The sequence below is a fragment of the Corvus kubaryi genome, unplaced genomic scaffold (genome assembly GCF_017639235.1).
Source record: "Corvus kubaryi isolate FWS band 111438036 unplaced genomic scaffold, C.kubaryi_AGA036_p1.0 123, whole genome shotgun sequence".
Lineage (NCBI taxonomy): Eukaryota > Metazoa > Chordata > Aves > Passeriformes > Corvidae > Corvus > Corvus kubaryi.
The window spans coordinates 277,842-293,675 of NW_024580658.1; the positions used below are offsets into that span (position 1 = coordinate 277,842).

Consider the following 15,834-nt stretch of genomic DNA (forward strand, 5'->3'; position numbering starts at 1 on the left):
CATCATGATCCTTCAATAGTCACAGGTTATGGACCCTCAGAAGGAGGCACAATGTAGAGGGAGGGAAGGGGAATGAGCAGGGAGAAGGGTGGCAGCAGGGTGGCTGGTGCTCACTGGGCACCTTCACAATGCCTTCAGACACCTCCTGCCAACACCACCACTTGGGTCAATGTCAGAGTGCAAGGATTAGAAGGGGTAAAAAATTGAAAATATATCCCTACCCTGCCTGTAGGAGATGGAAAGGTTGGTACACACTGGGTACAGTGCCTGGGGATCTTCCTGGAGCCCTGGGTGTGGGTACAGGCTCTGACTCGTGACAACACATTGCCACAAGCCTGACCATGAAATGACCACCTCCACAGCTTCCTCCCTGGTCCTGCACTGGGGTGACCCAGAGGCAGGTCCCCAGGGAGAACTGTCAGGATCCCCACTACAGCTCTTCTTCCAGAGAAAGCTCTGACCTCCCTGCCTGGAGCTGGGGGTAGAGGATACATCCAAGTGGGAATATCATCCAACTCCTGGTTCAGTTTGATGGCCAAAAACCAAGACAGCAGCTCAGCTGTTTGTCAGGCAAAAGCATGCAAGGGTGGAGGAGAATGACCTCCTCCTTTGTCTGTTTTCATGCCAGTTTTTGGCATCTCTCCCTGGTGAATCTTACTGGGTTGGTCCCTAACCCACTACAGTCTTCAGGGGTAGCAAAGGACATTGGGTGTTTGTGTTTTGGCAGCTGGTCTGAGCCCCCTGCAGGAGGTTTAATGGTGAAAAGATGGGTGATGTGTGGGAAAAGCAGCTCTCTCTCAGGCATCCCGGGTTGGGCATCCTTCGTCTGAGCCAGCCTGAAGAAGCCAAGCCTTTATGGCCAAGCAGACTTTGGCACCTTTTGGTGGCACCTTGTGGCGGTCCCCAACTCCTGAAGGTCCTACATGAGGTCAGGGCTCTGGGGATCTGTTCCTGCTCACACTGCCCTTCTCAGTGCTCCTCTCCATCCTCTTTCAGAGGCTTCCCATGTCAAACTCAACCCCCCGAACTCCACCTCAGACTCGGACCTCATGAAGTACCGGACCATCAGCCAGATCCCCCAGTTCACGCTCAACTTTGTGGAGTTCAACCTGGAGAAGCACCGCTCGGGCTCCACCACGGAGATTGAGATAATTGCTCCCCACAAGGTGATGGAGCGCACCCAGAACGTCACTGAGAAGGTCACACAGGTATGTGGGCAGTGAGATGCCACCAAGGCAGTGATGGGGTGCTGGTGTTGCTGCTGGGGGACAGTCACAACCACTGGCTTTTGGAGGAGAGAAGCAGAGAGGGCAGTGTCACCTGGAGATTCCATCCCAAGAAATGCCAGTATCCCTGTGTTTGGTTATGCCTTCCTCTGAATGGCTGAAATGCTCGTTTTAGTCCCCTAAACAAGTATTTCTGGTAATTTGTGGCTGGGGAAACACCAGCATGAACCTCTCGCGATGATGGCCTTGAAGGGGACACGGATTTGCATGTTCGTGTGCACATGTGGCTTCTCTTGGGGGGAACTCTGGCCACTGTTCCTGCCCCCAGCGCTGGGAATGGAGCCTCTGGGGCACCGCTGGCCCCAAGGTGCCCAGCCAGGGACCCGGCCTGGTGTCAGCATGCCGAGAGCCACAGGATCCCCTGGGAGACAGCAGATGGCACTGCACTGTCACCGACACGTGCGGCACCTCCTGTCATTGCAGGGGACACTTAGCACTGTCGCCCAAAGGGACGCGCATGGAATGGGGCATCCCATGGGGATGTCAGAGTGCATGAAAGGTGCTGACGGATCCCACAATCCCGAGTAGGGAGCTCTTCTACCTGTGGGGAAACTGAGGCATGGGAGAGCCTCAATGTACGAAATACATCTAAGGGCACCTCCCATTGTTTCCAGCAGCAGCCCTGGGCAAATTTAATGAAAATGCAGCCTTCTGACCCCAGAAAAGCCTCCAGGCTTGGGAGTTTGCTCCATCGGAGTGGGGTGCTATGCAGGATTCTCCTTCTGTCTCGGTGCCAGCAAACCTTTAACTTCACAGCCTCCACGCACAGGGGATGGGCTCCCCACCTCACACATCATGGAACAGATCTTAGGCTTGTTTTCCCCCTGGCTTGTCCCCTTCATTAGTCCCTCTAATCTGGGGGCGACTGCAGTAACCCAGGATTAGCCCCTGAACTCCATGGTGGGAGGGTGAGCAGCCTCCATGCCCCCATCCCCATCACAAAGAACACACCAGGGATCAATGGTCACACTGGGGCGACACTGTCACGGTAGTGTTGGCCACTCAGTAGCTGGTTGTGGAGTGATGGGATCAGAGCTGCAGGGCTCTGCAGTGCAGTGCCCACAGAGGTCAATCTTCACTGTCAATCTCCAGATGGGATGGGGTGCGATGGGACCGGACAGGATGGACCTCTCCTCCCTGCCGCATCTCCCCCTCCCACGGGCGACCTGCCTGTCCTCACCCCAGTGTCCCCCACACCTCCCACCAAGCCACAGCTCCCTGCTCCTGGCTGTTAAATGATTCATGGTGAGGCAGAGACAGCAGCGAGACACCATCCAAAAATACCAGTGGGTGGGCAGGGAGTGGAGACAGGGGCTGTTTGGGATGGTCTGGCCCCACACTGGGCTGGCAGGGAGGGCAGGTCACAAGTGCAGTGAAGGTCCCAGGCTCAGCCTTGCAGGGCTGTGGCTCTGGAGCACAGCTGGAGGCACGTGGGGATGCTGTGGGGTTGGTGTCACCAGGCTGGGGTCCTGTCTGCAGGAGGCATGTGTCCCAGTCGCCCCCAGACTGCCCCACTGGGCAGGAGGGTGCTGGGGACAGGGATGGGAATCTGAGCTGTGTCAGGATATGTGCTGGGAGTGACACTGGGTCACTGCCAGCCTGCAGCCAGCACCATGGGCCTGATCCTGCCCAGCCCCTTGTGCTTGAGGCTCTCCTGGTGATACTGGAGTGGCCCCCACCCCAGTGCCCTTATCCCCAGCATTGAGCAAGGGACAGGGAAGGTGATGGGTGCTGGGCACCACGGGGCACAAGCAATGGCCTGGGTTAGCCAGGGCCACAGGAGCCTCCCCCCTCTGTCACCCACAGCCCATACACACCCGGCTCCCTCCTCCTCCTCCTCCCTCCTGCACTCCCTCGCTCGCTGCCAGCACCCAGCACCCCACTGCCAGCACCCAGCACCCCACACCATGAGCTTGCGGCTGCAGCTGAAGCCGGTAAGTGCAGGAGGAAGGGGACAAGGGAAGGGGCACCCAGGAGGATCGCCACGGGGAACACTGGCACTGCCACCTGCAGAGACTCCCAGGCCACCCAGGCCACCCAAGGGTGACCTTGCCATCCCTTAGGGGCAGAGAGGAACAAGGGTGCTGCTGCTCCCTAGCTCTGTGTTGGTTTGGATGCTCTTCTGGGGGTTGTTTTTTTACCCTTTTCTGCCTCAGATCTTTGGGATTGCGTTTTTTTATTCATTTCTGCCTGGAAAGCAAGAGGGCTTAACCTGTTCTTGCTTCTGCCACAAGAGCTAGGTGCCAGGAACAGGGATGAGGCGCAGGGCAGGTGCCCCAGCATAGGGAACAGTATTTGGTGGCCCAAATTCAGGACTGGCCCCACAGAGCTGCCTGCAGCCAGGCAGAACAAGCATTCAGCTGCTGAGCGTGGGAGCGTTGCTGGTTTTCCCAGGCACGAGGTGAAGGAGCCCATCTCAGGTCTTCTAGGTGCATCTTGGTTTTGGGAATCAAGCATTTTACTGGTGTTGTCTTGTCCCCTTCCCCACCATCCCCACGGGAGCCAGTCCCCAAGCCCAACTGGTGCCTCATTCCCTCCACAACGATTGCGTTTGGGTCACTTTTTCCAATCCCTCCCCTCGCCATCCACCAACGACGTCGACAGCTCCCGCTGCTCCATTGGCGCTCTTGTCCCCACGGGGGCCCCAGCATCGATTAGGTTTGATTAATCCACGCTGGGCTCCTGAATGCCCTTCGCAGCCGCATGTCTCCCACCCGCCTGGCTGAGTGCCTGCGTGCCTGCGTGGGCGATGCCACGGCCCGAGCGCTGCGCCCGCCGTGCCGGACGCTGCCTGGGCGTGTGGGGCTGGGGGCCCCCATGGTGGACACCCGGACTTCAAGGGTCAGCTGCCGCCTGGGGCGCCGGGCGAGCTGCAGGCAGGTAGGAGCAGGGGCACCTCCGGGACGCGGGACCCTCCAGTGTCCTGGGGCTCTGGGCTGCGGGAGCCGCTGCTTGCTGTGGGATGGGGCTACAGGGATGGATTCACTTTGGATTGCAGCATCAGGAGCCCTTGGGAAACCCTTGAATAAGACAGGTGTTGGTGCAGGAAGGATCAGATCCTTCTTCCAGATCTGTTGCCAGAGCCGTGGTGATGCCCATCACTGTTGCCTTGGGATATGTGGATCCTCCTTTCTCCTCTCTCCTCTTTGCTCTCTCCTCTCCTTTGCAGCCCAGCAAAAAGCTCCCTTTTAGCTGGGGTCTCAGGGCCAGGAGAGAGAATTGAGGTGCCCCTCACCCTGCTCTGCAACTGGCACTGGTCCCAGCACCACAGGGACACTGGGAGACAACGGAGCAGCAGGGGCAGGAAGGGGATCCAGCTGCCCCCAGCTCCAAATAAGCCCCTTCATGCCACCACCCCTCAGCACCCAAAGCGGGACAACCCCACCCCTCCCATCCCCAGTGCCTTGTGTTGTGTCCCCAGGGTGGCTTTAGAGCTCATCAGGAGCTGGCATTAGTCCTAGAGGGGGAGCTGGGCCAGGCCTGGGATGTGTGAGGGATTCACTGGTGCTGTGGAGTGTGTCCCCATGAAAGCAGAGAGCCGTGGGGACACATGGCAGCATGAGAGGGTGCTTGCATGCTTGAGATGGTGTTTGCACATTGGTGGCCAGAGGTGAGATGGGAAATGGGCATTGCCTGAGGCCTTGCTGCAGGTGGCCCAAGCTATCCCCCTGCTTGGAGGGCAACTGTGCCAGAAGGACATGCAGGGGAAGATACCTGCTATGGCTGAGAAAGGCATGGTCCAAGGCTTGCAGGATGCCTAATGTGCTGTCACCCTCAGGTGACACAGCCATGGGATGGCATCTCTGCCCATCCCACAACCTGTGCCAGGGATGCCCAGCAGCTCCCAGGGAGGTGGCACAGAGCTGAGGGCAGAAGGAGGCACAGCAGCAGGCACTTTCCTCTCTGCTGGGTCAGAAGGACATAAAGCAGGTAAGAAGCTGCCCTGAGGGTGCTGTGACCATCAGAGACAGACAAGGACCTTGGTGCCAGCCACAGTGGGCAACTGGGCAAACATATAGAGCCAACAAAGGTGAAAAAGCTATAGGAAACCATTGTGTGCTCCTCAATGCTCTACCAGCACATGGAAGTCTCTTGCCTGGTTCCTGGCATTATCCAGCCTCTCTTGGTCTCCCATCCTTCTCATCATCCCTCTCCTGGCAGGTGCTGTCCCTGGGTGCTGATGTCCTTCCCGAGTACAAGCTGCAGGCGCCACGCATCCACCGATGGACCATCCTGCACTACAGCCCCTTCAAGGCCGTGTGGGACTGGCTCATCCTCCTGCTGGTCATCTACACAGCGGTCTTCACCCCCTACTCGGCTGCCTTCCTGCTCAACGAGGAGCAGGTGGAGGAGAAGCGCTGGGACTGCAGCTACACCTGTGACCCACTCAACATCATTGACCTCATCGTGGACATCATGTTCATCGTGGACATTGTCATCAACTTCCGCACCACCTACGTCAACATCAACGATGAGGTGGTGAGCCACCCCGGCAAGATCGCCATTCATTACTTCAAGGGGTGGTTCCTCATTGACATGGTGGCTGCCATCCCCTTTGACCTGCTCATCTTCCGCTCTGGCTCTGATGAGGTAAGAGCAGGGTCTGGGGGTATATCAGGACAGGAGGGGACTTGTGGATGGATAGGGAGAGATGTATGGGAGAGAAAGAGAGGGATGTGGATGGTTTGATGGTAAGTGGTAGATGGATAAATCCATGGGGAGAGGGGTGGTTGGTCACAGGGTGGACAAGGGTGTCTTTACAGGTTTTTAAGCAGCTGGGACCTGGGATTTCATTTTTTAGGGTCAGGCAGTCCCTACTCTAAGTGTTAAGACTGGATCCACGCCCCTTGCTGAGGCTGACCCAGCAAAGCAGGCTGGGGGCTCAGTTTAACGGCTGACCCCACACTCCACTGTGGGTGAATTTGGGGGTGCATTGCCAGCCAGACTCAAAATGTTGGCAGTGGGATAACCCTGTAGTTACTGTACTGCCTGGAGGCTCCATGTCTGGGAGTGAAAGGCAGCTCTTTTGGGAGCAATGGCTGGCAAGGTGAGGACCCATCGGGAAACATGGGCTTGGCCTTGGCTCTTCTCACTTGCTCACCTCTAATCCCAGAGCTTGTTGCCTTTATGGTCAGCAGAGGGAAACTGCCCTTCCTGTGCTGTGACTCATCTGACCTAGTTCAGAGGTCACCTCCAGGACAAGGTGATTCACACTCTAGAAATGCATTTTTATCCTTCAAAGGAAGCATGGCTCGGTTGGGAACATGCCTTTGGAACATGCCGTATTTATCCTTTGGTTGTCCCTGAGGTTTCTCACCTCTCTCCTGCAGACCACCACCCTCATTGGCCTCCTGAAGACTGCCCGGTTGCTGCGCCTGGTGCGCGTGGCCCGTAAGCTGGACCGCTACTCGGAGTACGGGGCAGCCGTGCTCTTCCTGCTCATGTGCACGTTCGCCCTCATCGCCCACTGGCTGGCCTGCATCTGGTACGCCATCGGCAACGTGGAGCGGCCTTACATGGAGCACAAGATCGGCTGGCTGGACAACCTGGGCGACCAGATCGGCAAGCGCTACAATGACAGCGACCTCTCCTCTGGCCCGTCCATCAAGGATAAATACGTCACTGCCCTGTACTTCACCTTCAGCAGCCTCACCAGTGTGGGCTTCGGCAATGTCTCGCCCAACACCAACTCCGAGAAGATCTTCTCCATCTGTGTCATGCTCATTGGCTGTGAGTGCCTGCGCATGTCCCACTGTCCCCATCCCTGCTTTGGAGGTTGGAGCATCTCCCTCTGCCTATGCCTCTTCCGCACAGACAAGTGGTTGGGGTGATAGAAATACATGTTTTCAGGTCCTGGTAGATGTGGGTTTTGGGAATCTGCTGGTTGCAGGTCCAATGTAGCTGGACATGCATCTCCCCACGTCCCGCTGAGTCCTGCTCTCTTGTTGCAGCTCTGATGTATGCCAGTATCTTTGGCAACGTCTCAGCCATCATCCAGCGCCTCTACTCAGGCACAGCCCGCTACCACACGCAGATGCTGCGGGTCAAGGAGTTCATCCGCTTCCACCAGATCCCCAACCCCCTGCGCCAGCGCCTGGAGGAGTATTTCCAGCACGCCTGGTCCTACACCAATGGCATCGACATGAACGCAGTGAGTATGGGCAGGGAGGCCTTGTGCCCTCACAGCATTTTGTCCGGAACAACACAGTGTCTAGATCTGGGTCCACCCAAACACTTCCATCCTTTTGACCAGCACAGAGGCAGGAGATTTGGGAGGCTGGAGACAGACTCTATCCATACACCTCCTGCATTTCCACCTCCTGCATCCCCCTTTCTCCTTCTCCCCTTTTTCTGCCCATTCCTTTACAGCTACCCGGAGGTTTTTCAGGGTCATAAGCACATTTCTTGGCCAGAGAGCAGGTTTGGTGGGGAGCTCAGAGTCCCTGTTGGCACTGAGCACTTTCAGGCTGGTGTCTGTTGGTGTCACAGGAGTGGAGCAGGTATCGATCCAGCTCCTCTCCACACTGCCGGTTGCTAAGCAAAGTGCATCCTGCTCTCACAGCAGGGAAAGGAGGGCATTTAAATAAACCTCGATCCATTTTAATTAGAGCCCAGAGAGGCAGCTGTTTGTTAGCAAAGGGGGATCAATGGTGGAGCTGTGCTGGAGAGGTGCCGGGGCTCCGAGCCTGGTGGGAAGGCTTGTGCCAACAGCGCCAGGGCTCTGCGGGGATGAGGAGGTGGCTCGGCCAAGGTGTTCTGGGCTGGGGACTTGAGTCACGGCCCCGGGATTCAGTGCACAGACATGATGGCTCGGACAGAAGCAAGGCAGAGGAATGAGAAAGGATAAGGCAAGGAGAGACATGGGACCTCGTATTCCTGATCTCTTGGCCCTGGGGAGGTCATCAGCCCACTCATTCCCAGTTCATGCTCCTTTTTTTCCTTAAGATTTGATCCTAAGCACCATCAGGACACAGATTTGTATGAATTCAGCATCTCCCTCTAAAGTTGCTGCTGCCACATGAAACAACTGGGCAGCATTTTGGGGGTTTGCTGCTGGGAGAGCTTCGGGTTAAACCTCTCTGGTGGAGGAGACACCCTGGGCTGGACATCAGTGGCAACAACAAGAAGCAGTGCCATGGCACCCTACCAAGCACAGGTTCTCTTGGCTTAGTACAAACCCAGGTCACAAATCCCCTGTGAGTGCTGAGCTTGCGGCTCAGCCGTGCTGCCGCTCACACCAATTCCTGCTGGGTGCTGCTGAGACAGCACAATCTCATCAATGACCCCACAGCCCAATCAATTCCTCCACCCCTTATTTCCCAGTAGGGAAACACTCTTGCTAGCCTGGGAGATCATGATGGAGCCAGGAACAAGTCATGCTCACCAGCCCCAGCATGGCTGTTCCAGATTTGGCCACCGGCAGGATGTGAGCAAAGAGGACAGCAAGGAGGACCCCGGGGCCATATGCTGCTCTCCAAAAAAAACCCCAAACCCAGGTGGTTTTCACCTTGGCACTGTGAGTCATTGGTGGCAGCAGCTTTCTCCATATTGCGAGTTTTACCTTGATGTCACCTTCAGATTCAGCTTTTGTTCAACATGAGGTATTTGCACAGGTATATTTAGCTGTCACAGCACACAACTGCCCCGTGCTGCTGCTTCTTGGCATTCAGGCAGGTGCTGTTTAATTAAGGTTTTTGTGCTCTTTGTGCCAGTTTCTGCTCTCATTCATCCAAGATTAGTGGGTGCAAAGATGAAAAAGGGGATATGCCACCAGTGGGTATTAATAGATTGAACTGGTTACTTTTATTTATTGCTTGGGAGTGCTGTTGTACCCAAGCACAAGCAGTAAAAGCCAGTGACAGCCAGGCAGGCAGGGATCCACCAAGGAAAGATCAAAAGATCATCAAAATCACAGAATCACAGAATGGTTTGAGGTTGGAAGGGACCTCAAACCTCAAACTGTTCCACTCCCTGCCATGGGCAGGAACACCTTCCACTAGGCCAGGTTGCTCCAAGCCCCATCCAATCTGGCCTTGAACACTTCAAGGGATGGGAAAATGTCCCACCTTTGGCTTTCTGGGTGCACAGTCTCCCTGTTTGGCCCCATTGTGTCATGCTGAGTGTCACACAGCCTCTCAGTTCTGTCACAGTGTTCCCTCCCAGGGATGGTGGCATGATGGCATCTCTCCCTGGCTCTCCACAGGTGCTGAAGGGCTTCCCTGACTGCCTGCAGGCTGACATCTGCCTGCACCTGAACCGCACGCTGCTGCAGAACTGCAAAGCGTTCCGGGGAGCCAGCAAAGGCTGCCTGCGCGCCCTGGCCATGAAGTTCAAGACGACTCATGCACCGCCTGGAGACACCCTGGTGCACTATGGAGATGTCCTCACCACGCTCTACTTCATCTCCCGGGGTTCCATTGAGATCCTCCGGGAAGACATTGTGGTGGCCATCTTAGGTGGAAAAGTCCTTCCTTTTGCGAGGGGTGATGGGTGAGGGGCAAAGGGTGACGGGCAATGAGCAGCGGACAAAGGGTGGCAGGTGAGGGTAAAGAATTTCATTGGGGAAGGGAAGGTTGTTCCTCAGCATCTGATGGGTCCCCGCACCAGTGGACAGGGAAAGGAGGATCCCTGGGAGATGCCAGGAGGAGGCCACACAGGAGTAAGGAGAGCAGGGGTCAGGAGTCACCAGCCATCACTGATGACCCACTGCTCTGGCTTGGTTTCACCATCAGTGATGGCTTTCACAGTGTCATCCCCAGCGCAGAGAATCAGGGTCAGGCTTGCTGGACGCCCCCTTGTTCATGAGCCCCAAAGTAAGGGGTGCTGGAGCAGAACATCTGGAGCAGCAGTGGGTGCTCACCCCTCCATAATGAGCTGTCTCTTGACACAGGGAAGAATGACATCTTTGGGGAGCCCATCAGCCTCTACGCCCGCCCAGGGAAGTCCAACGCTGATGTGAGGGCCCTGACCTACTGCGACTTGCACAAGATTCAGCGCGAAGACCTGCTGGAGGTCTTGGACATGTACCCAGCCTTCTCTGACAACTTCTGGAGCAACTTAGAGATCACCTTCAACCTACGAGATGTGAGTGCCAGGGCTGCCCCAAGGAGAAATGTGGTCAATGCTTAAATTTGGCAAGTGGGAGGGCTGAAGCAAGGATGTCAGCAGGTGCAACAGCCACATTTCCCAGGGCATTCTCCATGGAGTTATGATTCCCCCACAGCAAGACATGTCTACTGCATGTTTCTGAGCTCTTTGGAAAAGCTGGCACAACAAGCCATGGCAGTGGTACTCTGCTCTGCAGCACTTGTAAATCAGCCACAGGGCTGCTCCAGCCTGGGCAAATGGGTTGCACACATTTTGAGGCTGCTGAAGTAAGAAATATTCTCATGCTTCATTGAATTGGGTACCAGCTTCCTCTGAAAATTCCTTTTTAAATAATCAGGTTTGCAATCCCTGAAAGGCTTGAAGCATTTTTGCCAGTGCTGTTTGACTCTTTTATAGTGTGTGACTGAACTTTGTCCTTTCCTGACATTTTTTTTGAGAGACCTGAAAGATAGAAAAGAAAGTCAAATTCCCTCCATGTCCTGTCCCACTCTGGGATGTCCTGACGCTTCTCAGGGTGCTCCTTCCCTCCCCATGGCCCTGACACCCTTACCTCAGTCTCAGAGCAGCAAGGACAGCCTTAGGAATCCCCTGAGCTCTGAAACCAGTCCAGGAGGCACGGGGTGGGACAGGGCAGTGGTGAAGAGACAGAGGTAGCTTCACCTTCAGAGGATGTGGAAAGGGCTGTAGCCCCCATGGCACACATGGATGGGATGTGGCACCCTTTCCCTGGTGACCAGCCCCTCTCATTCCTCAGGCAGACAGCGTTCCCCGCTCACCCCTCAGCGAGGAGTATGACTGCACCTACCGCCGGACTCGCCGACGCAAGCACTCCCTTTGCCAGCCCAGCAAGCCTGGTGAGTTCCACTGCATTGGCAGAGCCCAGCCTGCAGGGCGGGAGAGTGGGATCATTATTAATTACTACCCTGGCAGGTGCCCCAAAGCAGAGGCTGCTGATGCTTCTGTCCCTGCAGACCATCTTGCAGGCACCCAAACTGCCTTCCCTCCTTCCCCTTGTGATGCCCCAGCCCTGCAGGCATCCTAGAGGGAATGGGGGCTGTTTTTTTCATGTGTGGTACTCCCCAGACTGACCTGTTGTGCTGTCCCACAGACCGAGACACGGGCATCTCTGATGCAGAGCAGTATCACACCTACTCCGAGCTCACCAACCCGCAGAACCCGCTGAGTAAGGACCAGTGGGACGACATGGGCAGCAGCACCTCTCCCTGCTCCCAGGCTAGTGATGACGAGGCCAAGACTGGCAGCCCTGTGAAAGCTGAGCCCTTTCCCACACCCAAAAAGGATGACTTTGCTCTGCCTTCGCTCAGCCTCATCACCACCAGCGCCGGCAACACAGAGATCGGCAAGCAGGCGGCAGAGAGCAGCCAGTCCTACACAGGTACCCACGGCTGCAGGCAGAGCTGGCAGGAGGGTGGTGAGAGATGCTTGCGTATGGTGGCCTTGTCCTGGAGCAGGTCCAAGCAGCTCACATGGATTTGAGGGGAGCCACGCTCCAAGGCCAAGGGTCTTCACTGCCTTTTATCCCCAGCTGGATCTGCTCTGTCCCTCCTGTGCCACTCCATGTGTGTCAGGGTGGTGGCTGTCCATGTGTGTGGGTGATGGCTCTCCACGTATCTCAGTGTATGTTGTGATGTTGGTGATGGCTCTCTATGTATGTCAGGTGACAGAATCTGGAACACCTCCATACCAGTGGGGCTGGAGGATGCAAGACAGAAGTGCTGAGATGTCTCCTCTTCTTCCAGCCACTCCCCTGGATATTCCCAACATGTTCACCTTCTGGGAGGACCGGAGGCCGGCCCACCCTGCAGAGCCTTTGCAGCACATCTCGCTGGTGCACAGCCCACAGGACGTGCCCCTGCACAGTGACTACAGGCCAGGGCAGATCGAGTCCAGGCTGGAGCTCCTGCAGGCCCAGCTCAGCAGGTGGGCAGGGTTGGAGAGGACCTGAGGGACTCTGGGCCATCAGCTTCTGCTTTCTAGAGGTGGCTGCAGTGGGCTCTGTGTGCAGCAACGCCACATCCTGACCCCTGGGACACTGCATTCCTGGGGAGGGGGTGGGAGTGCTTTGCAAACGCAGGAGCTTCTCAAAGGGCAAGTCCTGACCCTGACTTCAGCCCAGCCCCTCATCTGCTGCTGTGCACCACCCTTGGCATCTGTCACCACCCCCAGGATCTCCCACACTGCCACCTGAGATCTGTCACTTTGCCATGGCTTCCAAATTCAATGCAATTGCAGATACGATACCACCCACAGGCACAACTGGAGCCCTTTGCAGGTCCCCTCTTCCTGCTGCAAAGAGCTAAAAGCATCCTCCTGCTTGAGCAAATGAGCCTCATGACCATCACTGCCCTCTAAATAAGAAAAAATACATGATTTTTCAAACTGACAGAGAGTATGTTTAGATTGGATACTAGGAAAAAATCCTTCCCTGTGAGGGTGGTGAGGCCCTGGCACAGGTTGCCCAGAGAAGCTGTGCCCCCTCCCTGAAGTGTTCCAGGCCAGGTTGGGTGGGGCTTGGAGCAACCTGGGATAGTGAAAGGTGTCCCTGCCCATGGATGGGGATGGAACTGGATGAGCTTTAAGATCCCTTTCAATCCCAACTATTCTATGATTTTTGAACGAGAAGGAAGAACCCACACTGGAGGTGCAGGTTTAAGGTCCCCAGGCAGCACTCACATGAGGGGCTGACACTGTGGGCTCTGCTGCACTTGTTGAGCTCATTTCACCACACACTTGTGTTTAAGCGTCTCTCCAGTGCACCATCCTAGCACTGGGGGACAGATCTACCCACTCTGTAAGTGATGCTGTGACTGTGTCCTGCAAGCGGGTGCCAGAGCTATTCACTTCAGTCAAGGACAAGGCAGAAGGAAGAGACTTCTACTTTTCTATTTCCTCCTATTCCTCAGTTAAAAATGGTTGGCACTAACCTGCCTTGCTGCATCTGTCAGCACAGGCAGCTGGCGTGGACAATTGATCCAGATTAAAACTAACCATTGCAATTTTTTCCCCCCTCCAGGGTAATTTTAGCTTTTTTTCAAATCCCTGCTCCAGACCCCAGTTTGGCTCCACATAAAATTGGGCAGAGGATGATTGAGTGTGGCAGGAGAGAGATGGCAGGATTGATCTCTCTGTGGCAGTGCTGGTTTGAAGCTCTCTAAAAACCTCTAAAAACAAGCAGCAGGCAAAGCATCATTGCCCTGGGGCAGCGGGATTGGCACCTCCTCCCAGTGCCTCCCCTGCCCAGCCGCGGTATGCAAAGGATTCTCTACGCTAACGCCAGGCTGCTCTGTCCCCAGGCTGGAGTCCAGGATGTCGTCAGATATTAATATAATCCTCCAGCTCCTGCAGCGCCAGCTGTCCCAAGTGCCACCCGCGTACAGCCCCATCTCACCGACCTCCCACAGCCTGGCCATGTACGGCATCATCCCGCGGAGCCTGGAGCCGCTCACGCCCTGTGCGCCTCTGGAGGACCAGGAGCCGGCGGCCCAGGAGCAGGTAAGGTCACCCCTCAGCCGCCGGGGTCCTTCTGCCCCAATCCTGAGTTCTCTCCAGGCAAAGCACAGCCAAGCACTCATGGATCCCAGCAAAGCCACGGGGTCTTGTTTTGGGAGCAGATCTGCCCACTGCCTCACTGATTTTGGGGCACAGCTGCCATCCCCAACACTGCCAAGGTGCCCCATCAGTAGGGAAGGAAGTGGGCTCCTCTGCTCTGAGGCTTCCTCAAGTGAAAAATAACATTTTGGGGCTTGGAGCCTGATGAGGCTCCAAGGCTTATGAGGAGAGAGCGTGGCTACTTCATTTTGCTTTTACCATAACCCACACGATTCCTCGTTTCCCACCAGCGCCCGAGCTACACGGAGGTAGAAAAGTTCCACTTGAAATCCAGGGACTCCTTGTCAAGCGGGATGCAGCTCTCTGAGTCATCCGACAAAACCATGACAGTCTACTCTGAGCAGGAGCACCACTCCCCACCTCTCCCGAGCCCAGAGCCTCCCCACCAAAGGGCACCAAATACCCATGGACTCTTGCGGGGCTCTCGTTTCCCTTCCCTCCCTGAGCACTTGGAGGTATCTTCCGAGCACCAGGACATTCAGAGACACCTCTCCGACCCCATGCTTCCTGGAAGTTAGAGACATGGGGGCTGCGGGGGGAGTCAAGAGGAACCTCAACTGCAAGCCCGGTCAGTTGATGTTGATTTTGACTGCAAGGGTAAGACATTGGACAATGCCATTGGCTCAGGGGTATAATTTGTAGCTATCTTCTGCCAGCTTGACAGGAAGTATAGAGTGGCTGGCTTCCAAGGTCAACATTTTCCAGCGGTTCCCATAGAGTAGATTTCATTTGCACATAAGAGCAAACCTAGAACAGTTCTTACAGCCACCATCGAGCTGGTTAGGCCATGTGGTTCCCACCCCCCCATCCTTGCCAAGGCTTCCTCTCGAGAAGGGCATGAGCCAAGCGAGCCACAGCGACCACAGGAGAGCAGATCTACAGCTCTGGGCTGCGAGGCCGCTGTGCTGGAGATCTCTGGAGCAGGGACCATTGTGTTGGTACGAGGCTTGGCCCAGCAGAGCCGCAGGTGTTACAGAAAGGGTGGTCACCAGAGGAGGAGTGGGAGATCTCCACGGTGTGGTCCAGGGGAGACCACAGGTGGGAAGCCCAGGACAAGGACAGAGGACAGAAGCTTGTCCTACTTGATTGCCACTGAGTAGTGAAAGGCCAACAGCCCCTGCCACCTCAGCCTGCTTCAGCACAGGTCCCAGGGCACTGACTTCTCCAGCAAGGCTGGTCACGCCTTGCAAACCCCAACACGCATCCCACAACTCCCCAGGTCAATCCAACTGGTCACCAGCCTGGGCATAAAGCACAAAACTCAAAAGCACAATCCCAGAAAGCTGAAAAGCCCCAGATACCTTGTGTCCAGCCCTCCCTCCCCGCTTTTCTCTTTTGATAAAGGTTCAATAGGTGCTTCCTCCTGCCCACCCCTTCTCCCAGCAGACTCCCGCAGCATTCCCACGTAGCACTGCTGCCTCGCCGCTCAGGTAGATGCTGTGACAGTCCTAGGCCACCAGCTCAAGTAATATATCGAGCTCCCTTTGAGAGTAGTCAAACTGTGAGCATCTCTTTCTCTGGAGTTTTAGTGTACACTTTGCTAATAAAGATGTTTTTGGCACCTGATGTGAATTACAGCTGTGTTCATTGGGAGCATCCATGAATTCATCCCGGGCATCTTCACCCCGAAAAGGCTGTGGTCAAACCCCAGTTGCTTCGTCCAAGGAGTGTGGGGCTGACAGAGCCCATGTGCAGTCAGGTCAAGGCAATCCCTTCCCGACAGGATGCAGTTGAGGCTCTGCGATAATTTGGAAAAGCTTTTCTGCAAGCGCAAGGCAGCTGTGTATGAGAAATGATCTCACGAACACAA

General features: G+C 55.8%; 1 protein-coding gene across 3 annotated transcripts in view; it reads left to right on the forward strand.

Annotated features, from left to right (window-relative positions):
- Window positions 1-15,590, forward strand: part of KCNH6 (potassium voltage-gated channel subfamily H member 6) — a 32,805-nt gene extending 17,215 nt beyond the window's left edge. For 2 of the 3 annotated variants that reach the window (XM_042050577.1, XM_042050658.1), the window contains 11 exons: window positions 997-1,208; window positions 5,448-5,876; window positions 6,617-7,016; window positions 7,238-7,437; window positions 9,490-9,742; window positions 10,177-10,370; window positions 11,149-11,248; window positions 11,503-11,790; window positions 12,155-12,335; window positions 13,709-13,907; window positions 14,255-15,590. In XM_042050577.1, the coding sequence (XP_041906511.1) occupies window positions 997-1,208; window positions 5,448-5,876; window positions 6,617-7,016; window positions 7,238-7,437; window positions 9,490-9,742; window positions 10,177-10,370; window positions 11,149-11,248; window positions 11,503-11,790; window positions 12,155-12,335; window positions 13,709-13,907; window positions 14,255-14,542 (2,744 nt within the window). In that variant the 3' untranslated portion in view covers window positions 14,543-15,590. Of the gene's footprint in view, window positions 1-996; window positions 1,209-2,767; window positions 4,167-5,447; window positions 5,877-6,616; window positions 7,017-7,237; window positions 7,438-9,489; window positions 9,743-10,176; window positions 10,371-11,148; window positions 11,249-11,502; window positions 11,791-12,154; window positions 12,336-13,708; window positions 13,908-14,254 lie in introns of those variants that run through there. The other variant, XM_042050745.1, reaches the window with a different exon arrangement.
- The last annotated feature ends 244 nt before the right edge of the window (window positions 15,591-15,834 follow it).